General features: G+C 41.0%; 1 protein-coding gene across 1 annotated transcript in view; it reads right to left on the bottom strand.

Annotated features, from left to right (window-relative positions):
- The window catches only part of LOC132836254 (acylphosphatase-2-like), a 38,813-nt gene that overhangs the window by 4,596 nt on the left and 7,306 nt on the right, over nucleotides 1-26,911 (bottom strand). Inside the window, exons 2-3 of the mRNA XM_060855611.1 lie at nucleotides 21,520-21,536; nucleotides 11,837-11,946 (exon numbers count right to left, since the gene is read on the bottom strand). Of these exons, the coding sequence (XP_060711594.1) occupies nucleotides 11,837-11,946; nucleotides 21,520-21,536 (127 nt within the window). The remainder of the gene's footprint in view (nucleotides 1-11,836; nucleotides 11,947-21,519; nucleotides 21,537-26,911) is intronic.

Below are 26,911 nucleotides of genomic sequence, written 5' to 3'. Positions count from 1 at the left end.
ACCAATGAAGTAGTTTTTATAGTCTAGTCATCATTGTAATGTAGGAAACATCAAAATTTTAAGGCATTGCTCTCCAAGGCACATCCTCCAATTAAATAAAATGCATTAGATGAAATATTACTTCAAAGTTCAACTGAGCATACCCAAGAGTAAGCTTGTCCACAATATAATAATTCTATTTTGTTTTAGGCACTTTTATAGCCACTCAATTAAACTTACAGGAAGTACGATTTATATTTAATGTACATCAATGGAGTTACTACAAATCATCAACTTCATTCAGAGCATAAGCTACAGATGTGCAACAGCATCAGAGTACATTTTACTAGCTCTGGAGTGTTGTCGAAAATAGCATTTCTGTGAATTCTGTTTCTGTAATAGGTATTCTCTTAGATTCAGCACCAGTAGTCTTTACGATTAGCTGATCTTGCATCACATATCTTTACTGTCTTATGCTTAGCTTAAAGACAGAGTGACTCAACTCCACAATTAAGGCCCCAATCTGTTGGCAATCGGAAGTACAGTCAGGTAAGCCAGCCTTTCAGACTCATCCTGGCCCTTGCCTCCCTGCGACCCACAGCATTTTGAGAAGCAAAAGAGAAAGACCAAACTTATGGCTCTTTGGTCTCCTGAGGTGTATGCCTTGACCAGTGGTCTTCAAGACCCAAAGGTTGTCAGGCTTTGATACACTGCCAGCTTCTGGTGAACCGGGGGCTATTATTGAGGTGTGCAATAGGTCAACAAGCTTGCCAAAGCCAGGCAGTCAGCTCTTAAGTTGAGGTAACAAAAACAAAGAACTGTGGATGCTGGAAATGCAAAACAAAAACAGAAACGTTCTGAAGAAGAGCCACTGGACCTGAAATGCTGATTCTGCTTTCTCTCTACCAATTTGACTGGACATGCTGAGTTTCTCTAGCAATTTCTGTTTCAGCTCTTACGTTGATTGGCATTTGACTGAAGTTTCCTGGTGGGTCAGGGGTTTGGCAATTTATTTGACACCTAACATATTTCCTCCCCAAGCTTCGCCTGAGAAAAAGTGTGTATTGTAGATTGTAATCCCAAACACAGTTCACCATCCTGGAGAATTAGACTGATGAACACTCATTGCAAACCAACAGGCTAATTTGTTTTATAGATCATGTGAATAAATTCAGTAATTCATAGCAAATTTTATACTACTTTGTAATGCCCCATTAAAATGAAATAAAGTGCACCACGCTATCCTTGTTAGTGGGCTATGTATGGCATTGATTTATTGTCCAACGTCATTGTGGCCAACTCCTTTCATTAAAGAACCCACACTCTGGGAATTGACAAGTTGAACTAGTATCAAAACCAGCCACCCTACTCCTAAGATTGGTATCCAATGATGGTTAACCTCAGAAACCTTTATAATGCTTAAATGCTTAGTGCACAGATTTAAGAAACTGCCTATGAGTCTCACTGATATGGTATGCAGATAACACTCTCTCAGGATTTAAGTGGATCCAATTTCTTCTGTATTGAGTTTTCATCTGCATCCCCAAATGCTTCAAAATGTGAATTTTACATCTTGGGAGCAGAACTTAACAACATTAAAAAGAACTGATTTAAAATCCTTTCGACTACCCTGATACAGATATAGCACCAGGTATAGCAATTCATTCTAAACAACTTAAAGGCTGTCATATGGATTTGAAACCAGAAAATTCAACAACCAGGTCAGCAGAACAACGAACATTGAAATGGAGGACAGGTCACAAGTCTTAGCAAAGCAGTCCAACGTTAGCCTTCAAAGCTGACAAATGGTACTCCTGGCTGATGGAAAAATGTAACAGAATGGAACAACATTGTGAACATGAATTAAGTGCCAAACAACCTGCTTCCTGATGTTTCTTGAAGAGTCAGTGAACATTTTCAGTGGCATGTGTAATTTTAATGGCAGTCATGATTAGCTTGTGGCAAACCAGGGTGCCAGAAGCGAACCAAGGACACAATCACTATATCAATTCTAAACAAGCACAGCCGCCCACCAACTCCCAATAAAAGTTCAAAACCAAGACACTAATCAGGAGATGTTGAAGAGAATAGGTAAAAGCCCAACAGACAGAAGTCTTATTTCCTGCATGTGAAGGAGAAAAGTTCAACAGATAGAAAGCATGAAACTAAATCAGCTCAATTATTCACACACAATGTAGCTTAGACCCACAGGAGGTGATATCTACATAAATAGATAAACTTGCAATTACTTCCTTCAGTTTGTTAGAAACTTGACCTGAATTTGTTTATTTTTATTCATTCTCAGGATTTGGGCATCGCTGGCTAGGTCAACATTTATTGCCCATTCCTAACTGTTAAGAATCAACCACATTGCTGTGGGTCTGCAGCCACAAGTAGGCAAGACTGGGTACAGATAGTAGTTTCTTTCTCTAAAGGACTTTAGTGAACCAGACAGGTTTTACCTGACAATTAACAACAGCTTCATGGTTATTATTAAACTCTAAATTCCAGATTTTTATTGAATTCAAATTTCACCATTTGCCATAATTGGGATTTGAATCCAGGTCCCCAGATATGGTTTTTCATTATGTACCTTCCTCATTGTGCAGCATATGAAACGGCAGGACAGTGAGAGCCTCTTTTCAAAAGTTGCACATATTGTTCAGGGTTTGTTACTGATTTACACAGACATTTTTGTTTCCCAGCCCTATTCGCTTTGTAACATGATCTGGATCTTTGAATGTGTAATTCTTGACCAAGAAATCAGCCCACATGACAGTTTTAGTAGAACTCATCCTTCAGTTCCACTAACTGTGTACATTTATAACCTGACCTCATTCACACATCTTTCCCCAATGATTTTGCAAGTTCATGCTCAATATATTTATAAAAATAGCATACATGCCCTAGTTTATTGTAACAGAAAGAACAAATCTTCAAGTATCCAAAAGAACAGCACAGAATATAGCAATGTCTAAAGTACAGGTTTGCTAATTTTGTACTTTAATCTAATTGAAGTAATTAATCTTGATTAAGTGCATTAATTTATTTTAGAGGCTTTAGCTTATTGGATACTCTTAAGGGGAATACTTTAAATAGCTACTTGTAATATTAGACAATGAGCTAATCACTGATGCTTCAATATTTATCTAAGTAACTGATATTTTAATGCCTGGTTGTCTCGGCCATTTATTTTAATACCCGATTATCTATGGCATTGTTACCTTAATATCCAATTTATTCTATTACAGATGCTTTAATACCTTATTAACTCTATTACTGATGCTTTAATACCCAATTATCCATACCACTGATAGTTCAAGACTTGATTGCCTAAGTGTCTGATGGGTTGACATAACTGCTACCTTTGCCATACTTTAATCCTAAACAAACGTCCTGCACCCAGATCTTTGTTAATGCTACTCTGGAAGCTGCAGAGCTCATTCTTTCTCTTGATTTGGGTGAAAATAATCGCTCAGACAGAGAACATAGGGATGATCAGGTGGACAGATTGTGCAACAAAAAGGAAGTCTGGATTTTTTTCTTCATTAATTAAAACAAATGGTTAAGCAGGCAAGCTCCATTAAAAACTGCCATTTTTGCTCCATATATCCCCCTCACATAGTTATGGGATGACAAGGCACATTGGTAATGTCACTAGACTAATAATCTAGACCCTAAAGGTTAATGTTCTGGTCACATAGGTTCAAATCCTACACTGGCAGATGGTGAAATTTGAAGTCAATTAAAAAAAAACAAACTGGCAGAAAAATCTGACCTGGTCATCATTGTCGATTGCTGCAAATACCCATTTTTAGGAAAGGAATTCTGCTATCATGTGACTCCAGATCTATTGCAATGTGGTTGTTTCTTAGCTGCCCATTTGGGACAGGCAATAAATACCGGCTCAGCCAGTTGTGCCATCATCCCATGATTGAATTTAAAGAAAATTCAAAAAGATAAATGGTCCAGTCTTTAGCAGACACTTCAGAGAAACAGATTTCACAAATGGCAGCACAACGACAATACTGACCCTGAAGAAAGCTAACTTAGGTCTACCAATTTCTGTGGTGTGGATTGAGAACTTAGAACAGTACAGCACAGAACAGGCCCTTCAGCCCACGATATTGTGCCAACCATTGATCCACATGTAAGGTAAATCTAATGTACGAACCCTCAAATTTCTGTGACCATATGCATGTCCAGCAGTCTCTTAAATATCCCCAATGATCTCGCTTCCACAACTGCTGCTGGCAATGCATTCCATGCCCTCACAACTCTCTGCATAAAGAACCCGCCTCTGACATCCCGTCTATACTTTCCGCCAAACAGCTTAAAACTATGACACCTCGTGTTAACAATTTCTGCCCTGGGAAAAAGTCTCTGGCTATCAACTCTATCTATGCCTCTCATTATCTTGTACACCTCAATTAGATCCCCTCTCTTCCTTTTTTCCAAATGAAAAATGTCCGAGCTCAGTCAACCTCTCTTCGTAAGATAAGCCCTCCATTCCAGGCAGCATCTTGGTAAACCTCCTCTGAACCCTCTCCAAAGCATCCACATCTTTCCTAGAACTGGACACAGTATTCCAAGTGCAGTCTAACCAAAGTTTTATAGAACTGCATCAAGATCTCGCGGTTCTTAAACTCAATCCCCCTGTTAATGTAAGCCAAATCACCATATGCTTTCTTAACAACCCTGTCCACTTAGGTGGCAATTTTAAGGGATCAATGTACCTGCACACCAAGATCCCACTGTTCCTCCACATTGCCAAGAATCCTGTACTCAAATTTCAAATTCGACCTTCCAAAATGCATCACTTCACATTTATCCAGGTTGAACTCCATCTCTCACCTCTCAGCCCACCTCTGCATCCTGTCAACATCACACTGGAGCCTACAACAGTCCTCTGTATTGTCAACGACACCTCCAATCTTTGTGTCGTCTGCAAACTTGCTAACCCATCCTTCAATCTCCTCATCCAAGTCATTAATAAAAATTACAAAGAGTAGAGGCCCAAGAACAGAGCCCTGTGGAACACCACTGACTTCAAGGCAGAATACTTTCCTTCCACTACCACTCGCTGCCTTCTATCGACCAACCAATTCTGTATCCAGACAGCTAAATTTCTCTGTATCCCATTCCTCCTGACCTTCTGAACGAGCCTACCATGGAGAACCTTATCAAATGCTTTGCTGAAATCCACATACACCACATCCACCACACGACCCTCATCCACTTGTCTAGTAACATCCTCAAAGAACTCAATAAGATTTGTGAGGCATGACCTGCCTCTCACAAAGCCGTGCTGACTGCATTTAATTAAGCCATGCCCTTCCAGATGGTCATAAATCCTATCCCTCAGAATCCTTTCTAACACCTTGCAGACGACAGACATGAGACTGATTGGTCTGTAATTGTCGGGGATTTCCCTATTTCCTTTCTTGAAGAGAGGAATTACATTTGCCTCCCTCCAGTCTTCAGGTACGACTCTGGTGGAGAGTGAGGATACAAAGATCTTCGCAAACAGCGAAGCAATCACATTTCTCGCTTCTCAAAGCAGCCGATGACAAATCTGGTCCGGGCCTGGTGACTTGTCAATCTTAATGTTTGTCAAAACTTTCAGCACATCAGCTTCCTCAATCTCTCTCCATTCCAGCATGCGTACCTGCTCAATGGTTTCATTCACTACAAGGTCCTTTTCTTTAGTAAAGACAGAAGCAAAAAACTCATTTAGGGCTTCCCCTACCTCCTCAGACGCTATACACAAGTTCCCTCTGCTATCCCTGATCGGCCTTACTCTTTCTTTGATCATTCTCTTATTCCTCACATACGTGTAAAATGCCTTTAGATTCTCCATAATCCTTCCTGCCAAGCCCTTTTTGTGCCCCCTCCTGGCTCTCCTCAGACCATTTTTGAGCTCCTTCCTCGCCTGCCTGTAATCCTCTAGAGCTGAGCAAGATCCTTGCTTATTCCACCTTATGTAAGCTGCCTTCTTTCCTTTGACGAGAGGCTCCTTCACTCTCGTCATCCAAGCACAAGATCTGACACCTGCCCCGGCTCATTGCCGAGCACCAAATCCAAAATGGCCTCTTCCCTCATCGGTCTGTCAACGTACTGAGTTAGGAAACTCTCCTGAACACACCTTTCAAAAACAGCTCCTTCCAAACCATCTGCTCGAAGGAGGTTCCAATCAATATTGGGAAAGTTAAAGTCACCCATTACAAAAACCCTACTACATTCACACTTTTCCAAAATCTGCCGACCTATGCTTTCTTCAATCTCCCTGCTGCTATTGGGGGGGCCTGTAGTAAACCCTAATGAGGTGACTGCTCCCTTACTGTTCCTAATTTGCAAGTATACTGACTCAGTAGGCAGACCCTCCTCGACAATGGTAACTTCTGTAGCTGTGATACCCTCTGATTAGCAGTGCTACACCCCCTCCCCTCTTTTTCCCCCTCCCTATTCTTTTTAAATGTTCTAAACCCTGGAACATCCAGCAACCATTCCTGCTTCTGAGAAACCCATGTCTCTGTTGTGGTTACAACATCAAAGCACCAGGTACTGATCCATGCTCTAAGCTCATCACTTTTATTCCTGATACTCCTTGCATTAAAGCAAACACACTTTAACCGATTCCTTGGTTCTTTCCCAGGAAATTCCTTCCCACTGGCTGCGCTACCTCTTGCTATTGCCTCACCTCCATCAACTCTCACCACCGGTAAATTGTTCAGGTTCCCACCTCCCTGTCATACTAGTTTAAACCCTCATGAACCACTCGAGCAAACCTTCCACCCAGGACCTTGGTCCCCTTCCAGTTCAGGTGCAACCCGTCCTTCATGTACAGGTCCCACCTTCCCCAGAAGGCATCCCAATTACTGCATATTTGAAGCTCACCCTCCTACATTAGCTGCGCAGCCACGTTTCTCACACCAACTCTAAGGCATTCCCAAATGTCCATAAATGATAATGATATCAAACAAGCTAAACTGTCACTTACACTGAATCATTCTGACTTACAGCAAACCAGGGAATAAAATGCAAATCCTTCATTTGTAAAGACAAAGAAATATACAAGATTAAGATGTATCATCAAACTTTAAAATAATTATACTGTTGGAATTTAAATACCACCAACATAACATAGCAGTTTTGTTTATTGGGTCAGTGGGTGTTCAATACTAAGACTTAGTACGTTGTTAAAACCTAGTTACATAATTCAATAGGTGTAACATTTTTGGGTTCCTGTACAGTATTATAGGAAAAAAGGGTATGTTCATGTAAGTTCAAGTGCTGTCGGATGATTGCTGTTAGAGGAGACTTCAACAAGGCATCATGGGGGTGCATGGGATCAGTGGTGGCAACTTCTAGACTTTCACGTTTTAATTACATTGTGTAAATTCAAGAGGTTGCTGTCAATTTGAAAGTTGTAATGACAGTAAACACTGACAGTTTTGCCATTGCTAGAACTTCAAAATTGGAGACAAAACGTACACACCTCTCCATAGTCAGTGTTCCAGGACCAATGTCCTGCTATAACTGAATAAATCAAAAATACCCATATATTTGCTCAAACCTCAGAGTGTTTAACATAGCCTGAAATTTACAAACTGCAAAGCATTCACACCAAGCAACAGTTCTTATTGGCCAGAGGCTATGCACACTGAACAACGTTTTGATTTTGTAGCCTTAGAAGGATTCAGATACACCATAAGAGTAACATGTTGTGCATTACACAACATTACACTTTTTGATCTTCTAAAAATGTATATACCACAAGATCCAACAATTTTTAAATTATATATTTTGCATACAATAATATCCAAAAGTAGACAAGCAAAACCAATATCAAATCAAATATTAAATCACACTCAATAAGGCAGCAGAAGTTCTGTATGGACCTTATGAGAAAAATATTTAATTTCACCACCTCATGCCAGTGTGTACTGCCATAACCAACTGAAATTTTATAAGAAGATTCCAGGTATGAGAAACTTCAGTTATGAGGATGGATTGGAGAGGTTAGAACTGTTACTCTTGGAGAGAAGAAGCTAAGAGGAAATATGGTAGAAGTTTTCAAAATCATGAGGTGGCCAGATTGAGTAGGTAGGGAGAAATTGTTCCTACTGGTAGAAGAAACAAGAAGGAGAGAGCACAGATCTAAAGTGATTTGCAAAAAGAAAGAATAAAAAAGACTTGTTCACACGATGAGTTGTTCGTGTCTGGAATGCACTGCCTGGAAGTGTGGCAACAGCAAGCACAAATGATGCATTCAAGAGGACATTGTATCGGGAAAGGGCAGGGGAATAGCACCAAATCATAATGCTCATCTGACGATAGGAAGGAGACCAGAATTGCATGCAATATTCCAACAGTGGCCTAACCAATGTGCTGTACAGCTGCAACATGACCTCTCAACTCCTGTACTCAATACTCTGACCAATAAAAGAAAGCATACCAAACGCCTTCTTCACATCCTATCTACTTGCGACTCCACTTTCAAGGACCTGTGAACCTGCACTCCAAGGTCTCTTTGTTCAGCAACACTCCCTAGGACCTTACCATTAAGTGTATAAGTCCTGCTAAGATTTGCTTTCCCAAAATGCAGCACTTTGCATTTATCTGGATTAAACTCTATCTGCAACTTCTCAGCCCACTGGCCCATCTGGTCGAGTTGCTGTTGTAATCAGAAGTATCCCCCTCTTCACTGTCCACTACACCTCCAATTTTGATGTCATCTGCAAACTTACTAACTGTACCTCTTGTGCTCTTGTGAAACTTGAAAGGGTTCAGAAAAGATTTACAAGGATGTTCCCAGGGTTGGAGGATTTGAGCTATAGGGAGAGGCTGAACAGTCTGGGGCTGTTTTCCCTGGAGTGTCGGAGGCTGAGGGGTGACCTTATAGAGGTTTATAAAATTATGAGGGTCAAGGTTAGGGTAAATAGACAAAGTCTTTTCTCTGGGGTCAGGGAATCCAGAACTAGAGGGCATAGGTTTAGGGTGAGAGGGGAAAAATATAAAAGAGACCCAAAGGGCAACTTTTTGACGCAGAGGGTGGTACGTGTATGGAACGAGCTGCCAGAGGAAGTGGTGGAGGCTGGTACAATTGCAACATTTAAGAGGCATTTGGAAGGGTATATGAATAGGAAGGGTTTGGAGGGATATGGGCTGGGTGCTGGCAGGTAGGACTAGATTGGGTTGGGATATCTGATCGGCATGGACGGGTTAGACCGAAAGGTCTGTTTCCATGCTGTACATCTTTATGACTCTATGAAGAGCCAGTGCTGACACAATGGGTCTCTTGCTGCACCACTCTATGATTCCATGAAGTAAATATGTAATGGAAATAAGGAAAAAGTGACACCATTCTACAAGTTAAGGTATGGAACAAATAGACTGTGACACAGCCAATATACTAGAAAAGAGATAACTATTATGTAACTTACTGAAAATTTAATTAACACAACCTGCTAACATCATCTTTGGATTTTAATACAAAATGCAGAATGTAGTAGACTTTTCATTTTATTCTGTATTTAAGATCTAGATTTTACAAAGTATTGTAATTATTTTTACAGCCAAATTTTCATAACTGGGCAACCCTATTATTATTTTAACTTTATTTTTATTTTAATGTTGCCTATAAACATGTGATGAATTAGAATTACTTATCTTATTTAAATCATTATCACAATTCTTGCACCACAAGAAGCAAATTATTTATCTGCCCACAAAACCCTCAAACTCTTTTACAAATTCACTGCTCCCAAAAAAGACCAAAGGAAAAAATTTCAGACCAAGTTTAGTGGAGAAAAGCTCATTGCCAATGTTGTTTTTTTCCATTATTTTTATTGAAGTCTTTTTCAAATCTTTTACAAAAACAACTATATATTTAAAAACCCGAATACAAAAGGATGGAGGCAGTACAACTGTGTCATATCACAATACTATTCTTAATAAACTACCTGCTATTCTACCAGAACAAACGTATTTACTTAAACTAAACTACAATCAAAATAAATAAAGGTTAAATTAAGCTGAATTCAAGTTAAACTAAATTACATCACATTACCTTAGTCTATTTCACTCACCGCACCTCCACTGAAGCTTCCATCCCTGGAAGCACCAGTCATTGTACCCATATTTTCACAGCTTCACCCTTCCAGGGCCCCACGGGCCACCCAATCCGATTCCCACAGCTATACAATGGCCCTGCTTAATGTTGCCAATAAGTCTGTGTCTGTATAATTTAGGAAGGGTCGCCACATCTTATAAAACTGCTCCGTCTCTTGTGGTGCACCATATTTGTAAGATAGTCTCAGGGGAGATGCTACATCACCAGTCTGCACCATCCCATAAGACCTGGGGGATTTTCTAATATCCAATTCATTAGAATGTTCTTCCTCGCATAATGCGTAAGAATGTTACACAACCTCTTGCCATGTTCCCCAGAGAGGGCAAGTTTGGCAACCCCAGCAGAAGAAACACCAGATCCACCTTGACTTCAATTCCCAGGATTTCATTCAGCTCCCTTACTATGCCACTCCAGTATCTTCGGATCTTGTAACATGACCAAAAGCAGTGTGTAAGAGTGCCTATACTAATTTTATATTTGGGACATCAGGAGATGTTCCTCTCTTGAATTTAGCTAGCCTCTCTGGTACCATATGAGTCCTGTGTAAAATCTTCAATTGCATGGCCTATGCTTTGTTACATATTGTGAGTTTCTTCACATTTTCCCATATATCTTCCCATGTTTCCAATGAAATATTCACCAATGTTATTTAGAGTTTACTGGATCATTGTTGGATCTTACTTTAATCAGCTGACTGATAGACAGAATCTGTTAAAAGTGTGAAGCCAGATTAGGAAGAATTTTTGTTACTGCTGAAACACTAGCCTCCAGAGCCCAGTCAGAGGACTAGGGGCAAGAAAGGTAGGTGGTGTTTGGATAAGTTACTAGGGTTTGAAACAATGTCAGGGAAGCTAACTTCAGTTCCTTAGTATTGCTCAGTTTAGTACAGAATGGAGACCATCACACCCAACAAGAACACAGTCCACACACCAGGTCTGCAAGTCAAGTAAACTGGTTCTTTCATGCCTGGAGCTGAACTAATTACAGTCGAAAAATGTGGTGCTGGAAAAAACACAGCAAGTCAGACAGCATCTGGGGAGCAAGAAAGTCGACATTTCAGGCATAAGCCCTTCATCAGGAATTCTGATGAAGGGCTTATGCCTAAAACATCGACTCTCTTGCTCCTCGGATGCAACCCGACCAGCTGTGCTTTTTCCAGCACCACAATTTTCAACTCTGACTCTCCAGTACCTACTGTCCTCACTTTCTCTCAGTCACTGAACCAATTACAGCTTATCAAAGGATGAGACCCTGAAATAGTTCTTAATATGTTGACAGGGGACCAAGGTTGACTATAGGTTTTCTTTTCCAAGACTCTAGGGTTCTTGGTAGTGTCCCTATCTGAGCCAGGCGGCCTGAGTTCCAACTGGTCTGGGAGGCATGTAATAACATCGCTAATTAGAAAATACTCCACCCAGAACTTAATTTCTGAGATGGCAGGAAGGGAATGGGAATCTCCCTGATTCTAATTTACTCAATTATCTGCCTCCCAGTTTCCCCTCTTCTTCTTGGGAGGGCAATATTCCTATCAGGTCTTAGCAAAGCATAACATTACTATTATTGCAGGGACCATTTGTTTTCGCCCACGACCCATCAAGGGTAATATTGTTCTTCAGGCCACATTTGCTTATACTATAATGCATAGAGCGTAATGGTGCTACCAAATTCAAATGTTAAAGATGCACGTTGAACATGGCATCATTTCCACCTTATACTACTCACATAAAATTGACGTTTTCAACTGATCCTTGCACCTGTCCAGTCACTGTGCCTCTCGCTGTGTTCTTTACCCAACCAACCAGGCCTAGCTTTCTGGCCTGTTCCTCAGTATACTGAAAAAAAATCAAAACAGTAAAATATTACTGATACAGTATGTGACAACACAACAGGGGAAATAGGTACAGAGGGATCTAAGTCTATGTGTGTAGAAGTTATTCAGGGTGCCACTACAAGTTGGGGAACAGATAATTAAAGCATACAACAACCTGTGCTTTGTTAATAAGGGTATAGATTACAAAAGTAAGGATATTATGTTGAAACATTAGTTCAGCCTCAACTGAAGTACTGTTTTCAGTTCTGACCACTGCAATTTAGTAATGATGTGAAGAGATAGGAGAGATTGTAGAAAATATTCTGGAGACTAATTCCAAGGATTCGCATTAGGAAATTAAGCTACAGACTGGATAGGTTGAGACTGTTCTCCTCAGAAAAGGTCAAGAGGAGATTTGATAGAAATGTCCAAAATCATGAGAGGTATGCACAGTGTAGGTAGAGAGAAATCATTCCCGAAGGATTGAGCACCAGAAGGGAATGGGACACAAGCAAAAAATATTTTTTATGCAGCAAGTGGTTGGGATCTCGAATAGACAGCCTAATATTGTGCAAGTTGCAGATTCAATTAAGAAATTGAATTATTGACTGAATTGGAAGAACATGCAGGGCGAGAAGCAGAAGTGGGAGAGTGTCATTAGTTGAATTGCTCCAGAACTGACATGATGGGCTGAATGGCCTCCTTCTAAGCCTCAATCATACTTTGACATGAAGCAGACTTTCACAGGCCTGAATGGTGTGTAGGATTCCTGCTAAGTATTGTTTCAAGGGACATCTGAAAATGTAACAAATGGACCAGGAAACAGATTAATGTGAACAACATGAAAACAGGTTAATGTGAACATGAAAACTTGTTTATAAGCTGCTTTCACTATTGTTTACTGACTTTGTGCTGAAATTCAATCTGCTGTCCATCATAGTTTTGCTGACATAGGGTTGGAACACTTTCAGGCATCGACTGTTGAATTTTTAAAGGGGAGCTTACACTTCTCAGTGCATTAAAGGTCAATGTTCAGGATGTCAACTAGACTAGTCTGGTCTTGGTTACTTGTCAAATAACTGCTGGCTGAGTGCACTGCAAAAACTGGAGGACAGTTGCCTGATTATCATCCCCCAAGTTAAACCTCATTAAAGCATCTGAAGTCATTCTTCCTCCAACAGACACAGTGTGGCCCTGGGGAAACAGATAATAGTCTATTGTAATAGCCCATTTATCAGACCTAGATTACAGATTTTCAAAGTACAGTGGATAATTTCTGTCCCTGAGAGCAGCTGCTATTTCGCAAAATTAATCCAATATGATTTAGGAACTATGTTTTCATTCATATGTATTCATCAGCAGTATATCCAGAGGATCATATCTCGTATTAATACACTATAGTCTCTGTATCAAGCTAACTATATATGTCAACAGCTCACTGTATAATCTAAGAAATACATTTGATAAAGCACCAGCATTTCAGTCTAAAGGTGTGGTTATTTCAAATTGTTGGGAATCACAAGGAAAAACATTGACAATATCATAAACAATTATGCAGTGTATGAACAATGAACAAAAGTAGGCCACTCAGCTCTTCGCACCTACTCTGCTGTTCAATAAGATCATGGCTGATCTGATTTCAACCTCAACTCTACGTTCCTGCATATCCCCAATAATTTTTTTATCCCCTTGGTAATCAAGAAGTTGTCTACCTCTGCCAAAAGAATATTTAAAGATTCTGACTGACTGCCTTTCGAGGAAGGGAAGTTAAAGACTCACAACTCTGAGAAAATTTTGATATAAAAATCTTTTCCTCATCTCTGTCTTAAATTGGTGACCCCTTATTTTTAAATTATGACCCCCAGATTCTTCCATAAGTCACCTGTCTCTTCTAAACTCCAGTGGATACAGGCCTAGCCTTTCCTCACAATGCAATCTGCTCATTCCAGGTATTAGACTAGTAAATCTTCTGAATTGCTTCCAGCATATTGACATCCTTAAGCAAGTACTGTAACCAGTACCTGTACACAGTCCTCCAGATGCAGTCTCACCAAAGTCCTGTGTAAGTGAGGTGTACTCTCCCTACTCTTGCATTTAATTCCCCTGGCAACAAAACTTAACAGTCCACAGGGGATTTCCTGACTTATGAATGTCCGAATTGTGCAAGTTTGTACTTATAAAGAGGATCATTCTTATCACTTCAAGGATCCGAAATGCAAACATTCATTCAAACTTATAACAGATATTTTGACTGTATTATGTTCTGACTTGCTTACAAATCAGCTGACAGATATACTCAGGATCAGTACCTGTTCATAATCCAGGGTATATGAACTTTCTTGATTACTTGCTGCGTAACTCTTCACACATCAAGAAGGAAAACAAAGTTGACATTATAAAACCTATAAACAATGCTTTTCTTTTGATTGAGAAACCTAGGTGAAGTTTTAAGATTGCCTGCACAATGTAGAAATAACACTGATATGCAAGATGAGGTAAATCAATAATTCTTCTCAGCCAGTCCCTGGGAACCAAAGACAACCTTCAATTCATTTCAGTGGATCCTGTCATAGCTGGCAAGTCCAGTGTGTATCAGCAGACTCTACGTCATTACAGGGGGCAAGAGGTACTTGAAGGTTTGAATGGAGAGGTTGTCCCTTCAGCTACCTAATTTTGTCTCTAAAAGTTCCCGATGTGTGCAATGCCTCAGAAATGAGGAATTAGTAATGAGTTGACACCAAATAGCAAGAGACCAACATAGAGGTAGAAATGTCCACATATTCGGAGAGAGAGTAAGTTACAAAACAGATGGTACAATCAATATGGATTTGAAGGCTGGAGAGAAAAGAAGACCATCAATGAACATTCATTTAATAGAATCTCCTTCTTGCTATTAACTCTTGTATCGCATAGATTGGTGAATATAATGTGACAGTACCCACAGCAGCCACTGACACTCAGAATGACAGCACATTCAGAATTTCCCTCCGCCCTCCAATGTCTGCATAGCAAGAAATAAAGCACAACCAGATTATTCTGTAGCGACCAAAGTACCAGCCTGCAGAAGAACCACTCAAAGCCACTGCCAGTTGGCCACTTCAATCTCAGGAGCTTGTCACAGACAAGCAGTCAGTTACTTGTTAGAAACATTAGATTGTACAGTACATGGGTCATGCATTGTTGATTGGGAAAGGGTAACAAAAATAAGCAATGGATAACAATATCATTCAATGGAATAAAAATTAATAGCACTTCAGCCAAGCAGTGTCCAAAGGGTGCTCCAGTGATTCTGGACAGACTGTAGAACAAGACAGGAAACATATTTTTGGCAGTTTAAGACATCGGTATTGAGGGAAAATTGAAGATCAAGAACGAGAATTCAGAAGAACGTTTATTCAATAAGAGCCTAATCACTGGCTCACTCAATGGGCAAAGGTAATTCAGCAACTACATCATAAACACCTAACTGTTGCACCCTTAGTTGTGTTCATAGAACATTACAGTGCAGTACAGAGCCTTTGGCCCTCAATGTTGCGCTGACCTGTGAAACCAATCTGAAGCCCATCTAACCTACACTATTCCGCTTTCATTCATTTGTTTATCCAATGACCATTTAAATGCCCTTAAAGTTGGCAAGTCAACAACTGTTGCAGTCAGGTCCTGAGTAAAGGACCTACCTCTGACAGCTATCCTATGTCTATCAGCCCTCAATTTGAAGCTATGTCCCCTCGCACTCGCAATCGCCATCTGAGGAAAAAGGCTCTCACTGTCCACCCTATCTAACACTCTGATTATCTTATCAATTAAGTCACCTCTCAACTTTCTTCTCTCTAATAAAAAGTCTCAAGTCCCTTAGTCTTTTTTCATAAGACCTTTCCTTCATACCAGGCAACATCTTAGTAAATCTCCTTTGAACCCTTTCCAACACTTCCACATCCTTCCTAAAATGCAGTGACCAGAACTGTATGCAATACTCCAAGTGTGGCCGCACCAGAGTTTTCAACAACTGCCACATTATTTCACAACTCTGAAACTCAATCCCTCTGCTATTAAAAGCTAACACACCGTATGCATTCTTAACAACCCTATAAACCTAGGTGGCAACTTTCAGGGATCTATGTACATGGATACCAAGATCTCTATGCTCATCCACCCTACCAAGAATTTTACCATTACCCCAGTATTCTTTATTCCTGTTGCTCCTTCCAAAGTGAATCACCTCACACTTTTCTGCATTAAACTCCATTTGCCATCTCTCAGCCCAGCTCTGCAGCTTACCTATGTCCCTCTGTAACCTGCAACATCCTTCAGCATTATCAACAACTCCACTGACCTTAGTGTCATCTGCAAATTTACTAACCCATTCTTCTATGCCCTCATCCAGGTCATTCATAAAAATGATAAACAGCAGTGGTCCCAAAACAGATCCTTGTGGTACACCACTAGTATCTGAACTCCAGGATGAACATTTCCTGTCAACCACCACCCTGTCTTCCTTCAGCTAGCCAATTTCTGAACCCAAACCGCTAAATAACCCTCAATCCCATACCTCCATATTTTGTGCAATAGTCTACCGTGGGATACCTTATCAAATGTTTTACTGAAATCCATATACACCACGTCAACCGCTTTACCCTCACCCACTTGTTTGGTCACCTTCTCAAAGAACTCAATAAAGTTTGTGAGGCATAACATACTCTTCAGAAAACTGTGTTGACTATTCATAATCAACTTATTCCTTCCTAGATGATTATAAATCCTCTCTCTTATAACCTTTTCCAACATTTTACCCACAGCCAAAGTAAGGCTCACTGGTCAATAATTACCAGGGTTGTCTCTACTCCCCTTCTTGAATAAGGGGACAACATTTGCTATCCTCCATCCTCCTTCATTGCCATCTTTTATCAGCATGTCCATATTAATGCCTTTGTTGTGTTTCAGAGTTTTGTAGCACACAAGCTTGCTGGGACTGTTTTCCAAAATGCTGCCTAATATTCCTACTTATCTCAACCAATGCTGTTTGAGTGAGGTTTTAGTTTTGGATAGCCAGACTGTCTTTGATTGAGCAAAATTCTAGACTGTCTTAGAGATGAGGACTGGGAACCAGACCTTTGGCTCTGAATTCTGGGTGGCATCCAGCAAAATGCTTGTATCTAAGTGGATGTAGTCTGCATCTCCTGATTAGTATGGATTCTGGGAGCTTAGAAAACACTGTATTTAACTAACAACTCTCACGGTTGGTCCTGAGATGGTTTAAAGGTTGTATAAAGAATTGTCAAACTGTTAATCAGCTTGTGACTAATATATATACAACCCAAGAATGTAGAAATACGACTTCACATATTACTTCATGACACTCTCCAATGGAAAAGTATGAAGATATAAAAGCAATCAATCAATCATTCATATATGCCAACACTAAATTATCTTTTTTGGTGAATCATGCCCTCAGAATACACTGATTCTAGGATAATTCCAGTTATGCACATTTACTAAGTCAGGATAATGTTGGAAAGCACAATTCAGTTTTTGAAATTTCTTATAGTTGTAGATTCAGAAAAAAAGTGTTTTCAATTTTATTAAATGGGGAAGAAAATGTAGGAGATAAGTTTCTGTTCACTATTAGTGTCAATTAAAAATAGGCTAAATGTTATAATATATATTTTAGGGCTATGATTTGATGATAGTGTGCACAGTTATCACAGGGAATTAGCATTACTGTTTGCTCGACAAATTATACACTTCATACTTGGACATCCAAGTCCAAATATGCAGATGATACATGTGGAAAATCAGAAGCTTCATATCCTTGCTCCTGTACCTACAGCATCAGCGATGGGATATATATTGTAACACTAACTTAATGAGGGTAAAATCATGAGACATTCACAAATTTATTATAAAATCATTGACATTTTTGGTGTTTTTTGCTACTGCTTCAGAAACTGCATTGTCACACATTGATGCCTTTTTAAGTGTTTTTCCTGGTGAATCTCTGTCATAACTGAAATCCCATGTAACTGCAGCAAAAGTATCTAAATTAGTCTATAATTCTGGACAATAAATTCAAAACTATTATTAATATATCCAATAACATATTATAACAGCAATAATTCATAAGAAACCTCTGTTCAGAGGGGTGAGAACACAGAACTCACTAGAATCGGGAGTGGCTGAGGTAAACAGTATAGATGCTTTTAAATGGAGCTGGATAAACACAAGGGATTAGAAATAGACAGATATGCTGATTCAGTGAGATTAACAAAAGTTGAGAGATGACTCATTAGAGCATAAGCAACAGCACCATCAGACAGTTTGGGCTATTACATGCTGTGAACTTCATCGTAATTCTAATTTTGGGGGCCTCTCTGTTAGCATGCAACTTAAAGTATACCTCTTTAAACCCTAAACACGCACTCATTTTCAAGTTTCCAACTTCACAAGTTTCACTTTGAATTTCTTTTAGAAATCATTCCAGGAGAAAACAGTCACATTTTCTGGAGTGAACTGTAACAAAGCGCTTACCTTATGAAGACCTGAAAAGAGGGGCTTATCTTATTTAGAAAAGCTGAATAGGTTTCACTTAGATCCATTAGAATTTTGAAGATTGAGAGATAATCTAATTGAAACACACAATATTTGCAAGACCCTGGACAGGGTCGAAGAGACTGAAGCTAACCAGGATATTTGTTTAGAAACAAAAGAACTCCCTTTTAAGACAGGTAAGGAGATTTTTTTCTCTCTTAAAAAGGTAATTAGAAAGGGGAAATCTCTTCCTCGAAAAGCAAAGGGTGAAGAGTGTTTAAATGCATTCAATGCTGAGTTTGATAGATTTTTTGACAGACTGGTCAGACAAGGGTTATGGGGTGCAGACAGCAAAGTGAAGCTGGAGCTGAAACCACACCAGATTGGCCATGATTTTATTTGATGGTAAAGATAAAGTTACCATAATCCTTCTGGATTACAGGCTGCTCTCTCATTACAGACAGACTACTGGTGGTGGTTTAAATGAAGGGTCACCATTCTTCAGTGAGGGAACAGGTTGAGAAGGAGGGTCCTTCATGTTAATCTCAGTCAGTGTGAGAACTGAACCCATGCTGTTGCTGTTATTCTGCATTATAATTCAGCTGTCCAGTCAAATGAGCTAGTTAACAGGCACAACAGGTTGCCTCTACGAATTCTCTATGCTTTCATGTATGCCTTTATTAGGGACATGACACTGAGCTGACATAAGTAGAAATGCTGTGATCTTGGTACAAAGTTTGGCGCAGAGTAGACTAAAGCCTAATTCTACAATCACTAAGAAATCCATATCGGAAACAAGGGCATAGGAGAGAATAATTATAAGCATCACTTTTAAAGATTTGAAGATATTTCCTTCAAAAGGTTTGAAATTATCTCGTGGCAATACCAAGTTGTAAAAACAACTGGAAATGCATTCAACAGAACCAAATCACTATCTTTTCTTTGCACAACAGAACATCGCCAATAAGATCAAGTCATAATGAAGGTAGATAATAAATAACTAAAGATGGTGGTTACAGATACAAAATTCTCATTTAATACAGGAAGCAATCAGCAGCCTGAGAGAAGTCAACACTGTTATGATTATTCATGGATCAACTGGCAACATTATCAATGGCACGTATAAATCATAGCAGATGACTCAAGGAAGTAAGTATTTTAATGACCAATTTCAATTGCAGGAGAATAATCATCCATCAACAACTTTCAGGTACCTTAGCAAACAATACATATAGGAAACTAATTCTTTCTTTCTCCAGAAGGGAAGTTTCATTGATTTCATTCAGTCCAAATCTCAAATGGCAAAATAGAGTCAATTTATTCTTTAATTAGCATTTCATAAGATTAACCGCATGCTAAGCCAAGGCGTCTATCAATCATTATTATCAAGGCAGCTGTGACAAGCCTGATGAGAAATATTTAGCTACAAACAAAGCAAAACTAGTCCTAGCTGAAGTGTAAGATTTCTATAAAAGAAACTTGAATATGATTTCCCCAAAAATGCATCTTTAAGTGAAAACAAAGGTATCTAGTTTGTTGTGCTATAAAAATGTTTGTTTACCCAACATGGAAAAGACAATAACCTGAAAGTTATATTGAAGGTGAAGTTATTAGTTCATCATTTGGATGAAAAATTCATACACTCTTGTTTAGATTTGAGGGAGAGAATGTAATTTTACAATAACAACCTCCCCCAATATCCCTTCGATTAAAACTATAATTTGTAGCATTGGATAATTATAAAATCTGAATTAGGAGATCTGGGAAAAAAATTTTCCTCCGTATCCTATTCTTCACAAAGCTCTCACTTTGATGTTGAATGTCATTCCCAATCATTTTCGATCTTTCCTCATTCAGGCCAATCCATTGTTCAATCACTATGATATTGAGAATGCAACTCTACCTTCAACTCCAGTTTTGTCTCCCATTGCTGAATAGTCTGTCTCTGGTTGTAAATAAATAAGAGAATGATTGATTGATAGAAAGGAATGGGGGGGGAGCAGGGTGAAAAAGGATGAGGGATAAATGACATTTTAAACCCCAGATTAGTGAGGTCAGACGGCCAGTTTCTGTGCTGTAAATTCCATGTAATTTAAATCTGTCATCTCTTCACCCAGTTCTCCTTCCCAGAAACCTGCTTGAAGTGTGACACACTCAGGACTTTTTGCCCTGGTTCTGACCCCAGAGAATTCTCCAGGATTCAGCTAATGATGCACCTCAACATTTTACAGTGTTATTTTTTGTGAAAGACAGTTCCACGCGATGATTACTGACACAGATGGACGTGGCCCTTGTAAGTTGTTCTTGCTGCTTACAAAAATACTGACCTAAATTTTGTAAATGTGCCAGTGGCAAGGAACCTCATCTGTCGGAAACTGCAAAAATCACAGGGAATGTGCTCAAGGTTTTCAGATAAGTGGCAGGCGAGACTCTTTGCCTCCAGCATATACTTGGATAATTTAAATGGTTCTGCATTATCTTCCATACAAAAGGAAAGCAAAAAATTAGTTGTTGCTTATTTCATATGACTGCTTACTGGAATAGATATGTGAAAAGTAGGTCATGCCGGACTTATCGAGCTGCATTTTTGAGGAAATCCCTAGCATGGTGAATAGGGAAGAAAGAACTTCCTGCCTGTTTTTTCCAGATAATATCAACTCAAGACCTCCCTCATACCACTTTAATGTCAGCTGAGATTACATCTTTACCTTTGAATCTATATCCTCCCAGAGGCAAGAAATGGAAGTTGACAGTGACTGGGTTATTTTGAAGGAGAACAGTTATCAGGAATTAATGTAACATCAAAAGGAGAATGTATGCCACAAAATATGGTCTTACTTGCACGATGTGTTCAGTTTCAACTATTACCTTCCAAGAGGTGACGAAGTAGCCTAGTCAAATGAATTTGGAATTTATTCTGGATGACGCTCACCTATTCATTTACTCATTTCTCTGAACATGCAGGTATTAATGTCCCCCTTCAAGTACATACTCACATTAGACACAAAGTACCTGGAAGATCTAACTTGCTGAGGTAAGAAATTGATTCCTTTGGTTTCATCATTCTTACCTTTCGAAAAAAGACACCTAGAAATGGAACAAAATAAAAATAGTTAATTATTTAAGATACTCGACAGGGACCATAGCAGACTTGCTTACATTGAAAAACTGCCAGACTAAAGAATTCTAAGCAGCCAGAGGTGAGGATTTGGATACAAATCAAGATTCTGCAAGGCCATCAGATGAATTGGCTTCTGTGGTAACATCATTATAAAGCTTTCACAAACTTTGAAACTGGACCCTCTACAGTAAAGTCCAGGTTATTACTCTGTTTCAGGAAAAGGATCCCAATGTTGACATCCAAATGGTGGAACATTCTGCTCAGGCTATGGAACTGACTAAAGTTGCAGAGCCAATCCCCTGGACATCCCTACCCAGATCCACATATCCTAGTGCCCCTGCAATCAAGCTTCTACTTAAAACATGTTCTCACAGATAAAACAGACAAACATTTCCTGCCCCAAGACCAAAGGCAGATGACATTTGGGTTCTGATAAATCAAGTGACTATCAGGTCCTGATAAAATGCTTAATTTTTGCCATTAATCCCCTTCCTGCAACGTTCCACAAAATGCTGTTTTGATACTCAGCTTCTAGAATTGGGTGCTTTTCTGTATCACATGAGTTGAGACCCTTTCATGTGAACTAGTGGGTGACTTTTATCCTATTATGCTCAGTTTTTCTCCAGTGTTCGGCATCACTAATTAAAAATGGTCATCATGCCCAGAATATTTGATTACGTGTTCATTTATACACATCAATGGCTCTTGTGTTGTTTGTTATTTTCATCACATCAGCAAATATTTCCACAAATAAATTAATTTAAAAATTGTCCTGTAGCTCCAATCTTAACTGTTTCCCTCCTTCTGACGTTTATTTAGAGACATACACTAGACAGAGATCAATGAGCTTTCAAATTTCCTGAACCACAGCATTAGTCCACAGATGTTGTCCACAGATGGCATTAAGGTTTCTTGTCTGCCATTTCAACAAAGGTGTCAATTAATTTATTCAGAACCAATTAATATCTGTTGTGTCCAAATGTATTAATTAAGTGGGTGATAGGTGAAGTGATCTCACTGCTCAATCTATATAGCTCATTGGAAGCCCAAAAGATTTTGTGGTCAGTTTTCAGGAGAAAAGCACTGGTTCATGCTTAATAGAAGATAACAGTAAGGTGGAGTGGAAAATGTGACAGCGAGTCATTGAAGGTTTGGGGGCAATAATACCTGGTGCAAAGAAGATATCAGAAGGGGAAAACATTTTTGTTCGGTCAGGAAAGATACATGAAAAAGTGATATAGAGGCTCAGTCATCTCTACTTCCTTTTGATTAAACAATAATTATTGGCCATTCCTGGCTAGGAAGTTTATTTTTTCTTTCAGGGCAGTAAGTTCTGCTGCTCAACACTCACATCACCAGCAGATGGAGTTTGTGCTTTCCCCAGTGAGAGACAATATTACATCAGGATCCTAAATATGGCGTTTAAAGCAATTTCAATATTTTAACAAGGCTTCAATCCATTTCTAGTGGGTCAATTAGTTGTCTATATTGAAGATTGCTCAAAAATCAAGTTTGATTGGCCTCAAGACAGGAAGATGGATGGCTTTTTAAAAAAAAGCATTCTTTGTTTGCCTGCTACCCAGTTTCCACTGAGAATAACAGCAGTTGGCAAATGTAAATAGCCTCCTGTAAGCCCTGACACACAAACATCATGAAGTTCAACTTCAACTTTCTCGATTTACATTGCATAGATTCCTTTTCAAACGAATGCAATTCCAAACCTGGAGAATTTATTTTATCTTTTTCATAGATTGGCCTTTGCTCTCAACCTTTTCTTTATTTTAGGTTACAGTTTCTTCACTACTTTTACTGGAATTGAAGTTTGCAGCAGGAACTAATGATTGACACTTATTCTACAATGGTGAACAAAAGAGAATAAAATGCCACTGCAGTGTATTGTAATCTAGGTGAAAAGGTCTTTAGTTATGTAGAATGTGATTCTCCAATATAGAACAAGTCAGATTAATTTTAGATGCTAAGAATTTGACTGTTCTGTGAATAGAATGGGAACAATCTGCTTAGATAATGGGTTCTTGTCTGAAGATGAGAGTGTATGTTATTGGTAACTGTCAGGTACTCTGTGGGCTCTAGGTAAAAACAATGACTGCAGATGCTGGAAACTAGATTCTGGATTAGTGGTGCTGGAAGAGCACAACAGTTCAGGCAGCATCCAAAGAGCAGTAAAATCGACGTTTTGGGCAAAAGCCCTTCATCAGGAATAAAGGCAGAGAGCCTGAAGCGTGGAGAGATAAGCTAGAGGAGGGTGGGGGTGGGGAGAAAGTAGCATAGAGTACAACAGGTGAGTGGAGGAAGGGATAAAGGTGATAGGTTGGGGGTGGGGGAAGGGTGGAGTGGATAGGTGGAAAAGGAGATAGGCAGGTAGGACAAGTCATGGGGACAGTGTTGAGCTGGAAGTTTGGAACTAGGGTGAGGTGGGGAAAGGGGAAATGAGGAAACTGCTGAAGTTCACATTGATGCCCTGGGATTGAAGTGTTCCGAGGCGGAAGATGAGGTGTTCTTCCTCCAGGCATTTGGTGGTGAGGGAATGGCGGTGAATGAGGCTCAGGACCTCCATGTACTCAACCCACTGTGTACTACATCCTCAGGAGAATTCGTACTCTCAACAAACAGTATTTCAACTCCCTCTCAAACATCAAAAACTGTACTTTTATTTACCCACCTACATAACCAGCGCTCCTCAAACATTCCAGAAGATTCCCCCTGCCTCTGGAACTGCTCGGACGCCATTAGCCATACGGCTGGTGCAGCTACCATCCCCACGCTGATTGATGATGTCACTTCCGCCCCCATCATGGCCACTCCCACAACCACTTCCACCCCTCAAAATTCCTCATGCATCACACGTGACATCGCTTCTGCCCCTCACATCATCGCTGATGTCACATGCTCAGTGATTTCCGCCACCCCTACTGCCGTGTCTGCCACCACTTCCGACCCCACCAACGCCATTCACTTGCATTCTGCTGATACACCCCCCCACAGATTCCACTGTCACCATTCCCGGCCCCAGAACCCTGAGGGGAACACCACCCCTGCTGATGACTCCACCCCCATTCCCCCCACCATCACACCCACTCCAGTTACTGGCTCCGCCCCCACTCCCAGCTCCACACCCACACCAGATCCCAGATCCCACCTCCCAGCCCTGCCGAGTTTTCACCATCCCTCCAGATCTTCCCCTCACTGAGGACGAACGATCAATCCTCAGCAAAGGACTCATCTTCATCCCCCTTCGTCCACACATCAATGAATTTAATACATGCCGTGACGTTGAACACTTCTTCTGCCACCTCCACCTCCGAGCTTACTTTCACAATCAGGACTCCCGCCCACCTTCCGAGGACTCCTTCGCCCACCTTCAACACACTGCATCCATCTGGACACTCCGCGCTGGCCAATTACCTGCCTTCGACCTCTTCATTTCCAGCTGCCACAGGCACATTAACCACCTCAACCGGTCTACCCCCCTCCCCCACTCCAACCTCTCACCCTCACAACGCGCAGCCCTCCAATCCCTCTGCTCCAATCCCAACCTCACCATCCAGCCAGCAGATAAAGGGGCGCAGTGGTAGTCTGGCGCACTGACCTCTACACCGCTGAAGCCAAATGCCAACTCGAGGACACCTCTTCCTACTGCCCCCTCGACCATGACCCCATCCCCCATCACCAAACCATCATCTCCCAGACCATTCAGAACCTCATCACCTCAGGAGATCTCCCACCCACAGCATCCAACCTCATAGTCCGGGAACCCCGCACTGCCCGGTTCTACCTCCTTCCTAAGATCCACAAGCCTGACCACCCTGGCCGACACATTGTCTCAGCATGCTCCTGCCCCACTGAACTCATTTCTACCTACCTCGACACTGTCCTATCCCCCCTAGTCCAGGAACTCCCCACATACGTTCGAGACACCACCCACGCCCTCCATCTCCTCCAAGACCTCCGTTTCCCCGGCCCCCAACGCCTCATCTTCACCATGGATATCCAATCCCTCTACACCTCCATCCGCCATGACCAGGGCCTCCAAGCCCTCCGTTTTTTCTTCTCCAGACGTCCCCTACAGTACCCTTCCACCGACACTCTCATTCATTTGGCCGAATTGGTCCTCACCCTTAATAATTTCTCCTTTGAATCCTCCCACTTCCTCCAGACCAAAGGGGTAGCCATGGGCACACGTATGGGCCCCAGCTATGCCTGTCTCTTTGTTGGCTAAATAGAACAGTCCATCTTCCGTAATTACACCGGCACCACTCCCCACCTATTCCTTCGTTACATTGATAACTGCATTGGCGCCACCTCGTGCTCCTGCAAGGAGATTGAGCAATTCATCAACTTCACCAACACATTCCACCCTGACCTTAAATTTACCTGGACCATCTCTGACACCTCCCTCCCCTTCCTGGACCTCTCCATCTCCATTAATGACGACCAATTTGACACTGACATTTTTTACAAACCCACCGACTCCCACAGCTACCTGGATCACACCTCTTCCCACCTTACCTCTTGCAAAAATTTCAGCCCGTATTCCCAATTCCTCTGCCTCCGCCGTATCTGCTCCCAGGAGGACCAGTTCCACCGCAGAACACACCAGATGGCCTCCTTCTTTAGAGACCACAATTTCCCTTCCACATGGTTAAAGATGCCTTCCAACGCATCTCGTCCACATCCCACACCTCCGCCCTCAGACCCCACCCCTCCCTCCAACCGTAACAAAGACAGAACGCCCCTGGTGCTCACCTTCCACCCTACAACCTTCGCATAAACCAAATCATCCGCCGACATTTCCGCCACCTCCAAAAAGACTCCACCACCAGAGCTATATTTCCCTCCCCACTCCTTTCCGCCTCCCGCAAAGACCGTTCCCTCCGTGACTACCTGGTCAGGTCCACGCCCCCCCACATCCCACCCTCCCATCCTGGCACCTTCCCCTGCCACCACAGTAACTGCAAAACCTGCGCCCACACCTCCTTCCTCACCTCCATCCAAGGCCCTAAAGGAGCCTTCCATATCCATCAATGTTTTACCTGCACATCCACTAATATCATTTATTGTATCCGTTGCTCCCAATGCGGTCTCCTCTACATTGGGAAGACTGGACGCCTCCTAGCAGAGTGCTTTAGGGAACATCTCCGGGACACCCGCACCAATCAACCACACCGCCCTGTGGCCCAACATTTCAACTCCCCCTCCCACTCTGCCAAGGACATGGAGGTCCTGAGCCTCATTCACCACCGCTCCCTCACCACCAGACACCTGGAGGAAGAACGCCTCATCTTCCGCCTCGGAACGCTCCAACCCCAGGTCATCAATGTGG

Source organism: Hemiscyllium ocellatum, chromosome 46, assembly GCF_020745735.1.
Source record: "Hemiscyllium ocellatum isolate sHemOce1 chromosome 46, sHemOce1.pat.X.cur, whole genome shotgun sequence".
Lineage (NCBI taxonomy): Eukaryota > Metazoa > Chordata > Chondrichthyes > Orectolobiformes > Hemiscylliidae > Hemiscyllium > Hemiscyllium ocellatum.
This window is presented reverse-complemented; position numbering and strand designations above follow the sequence as displayed.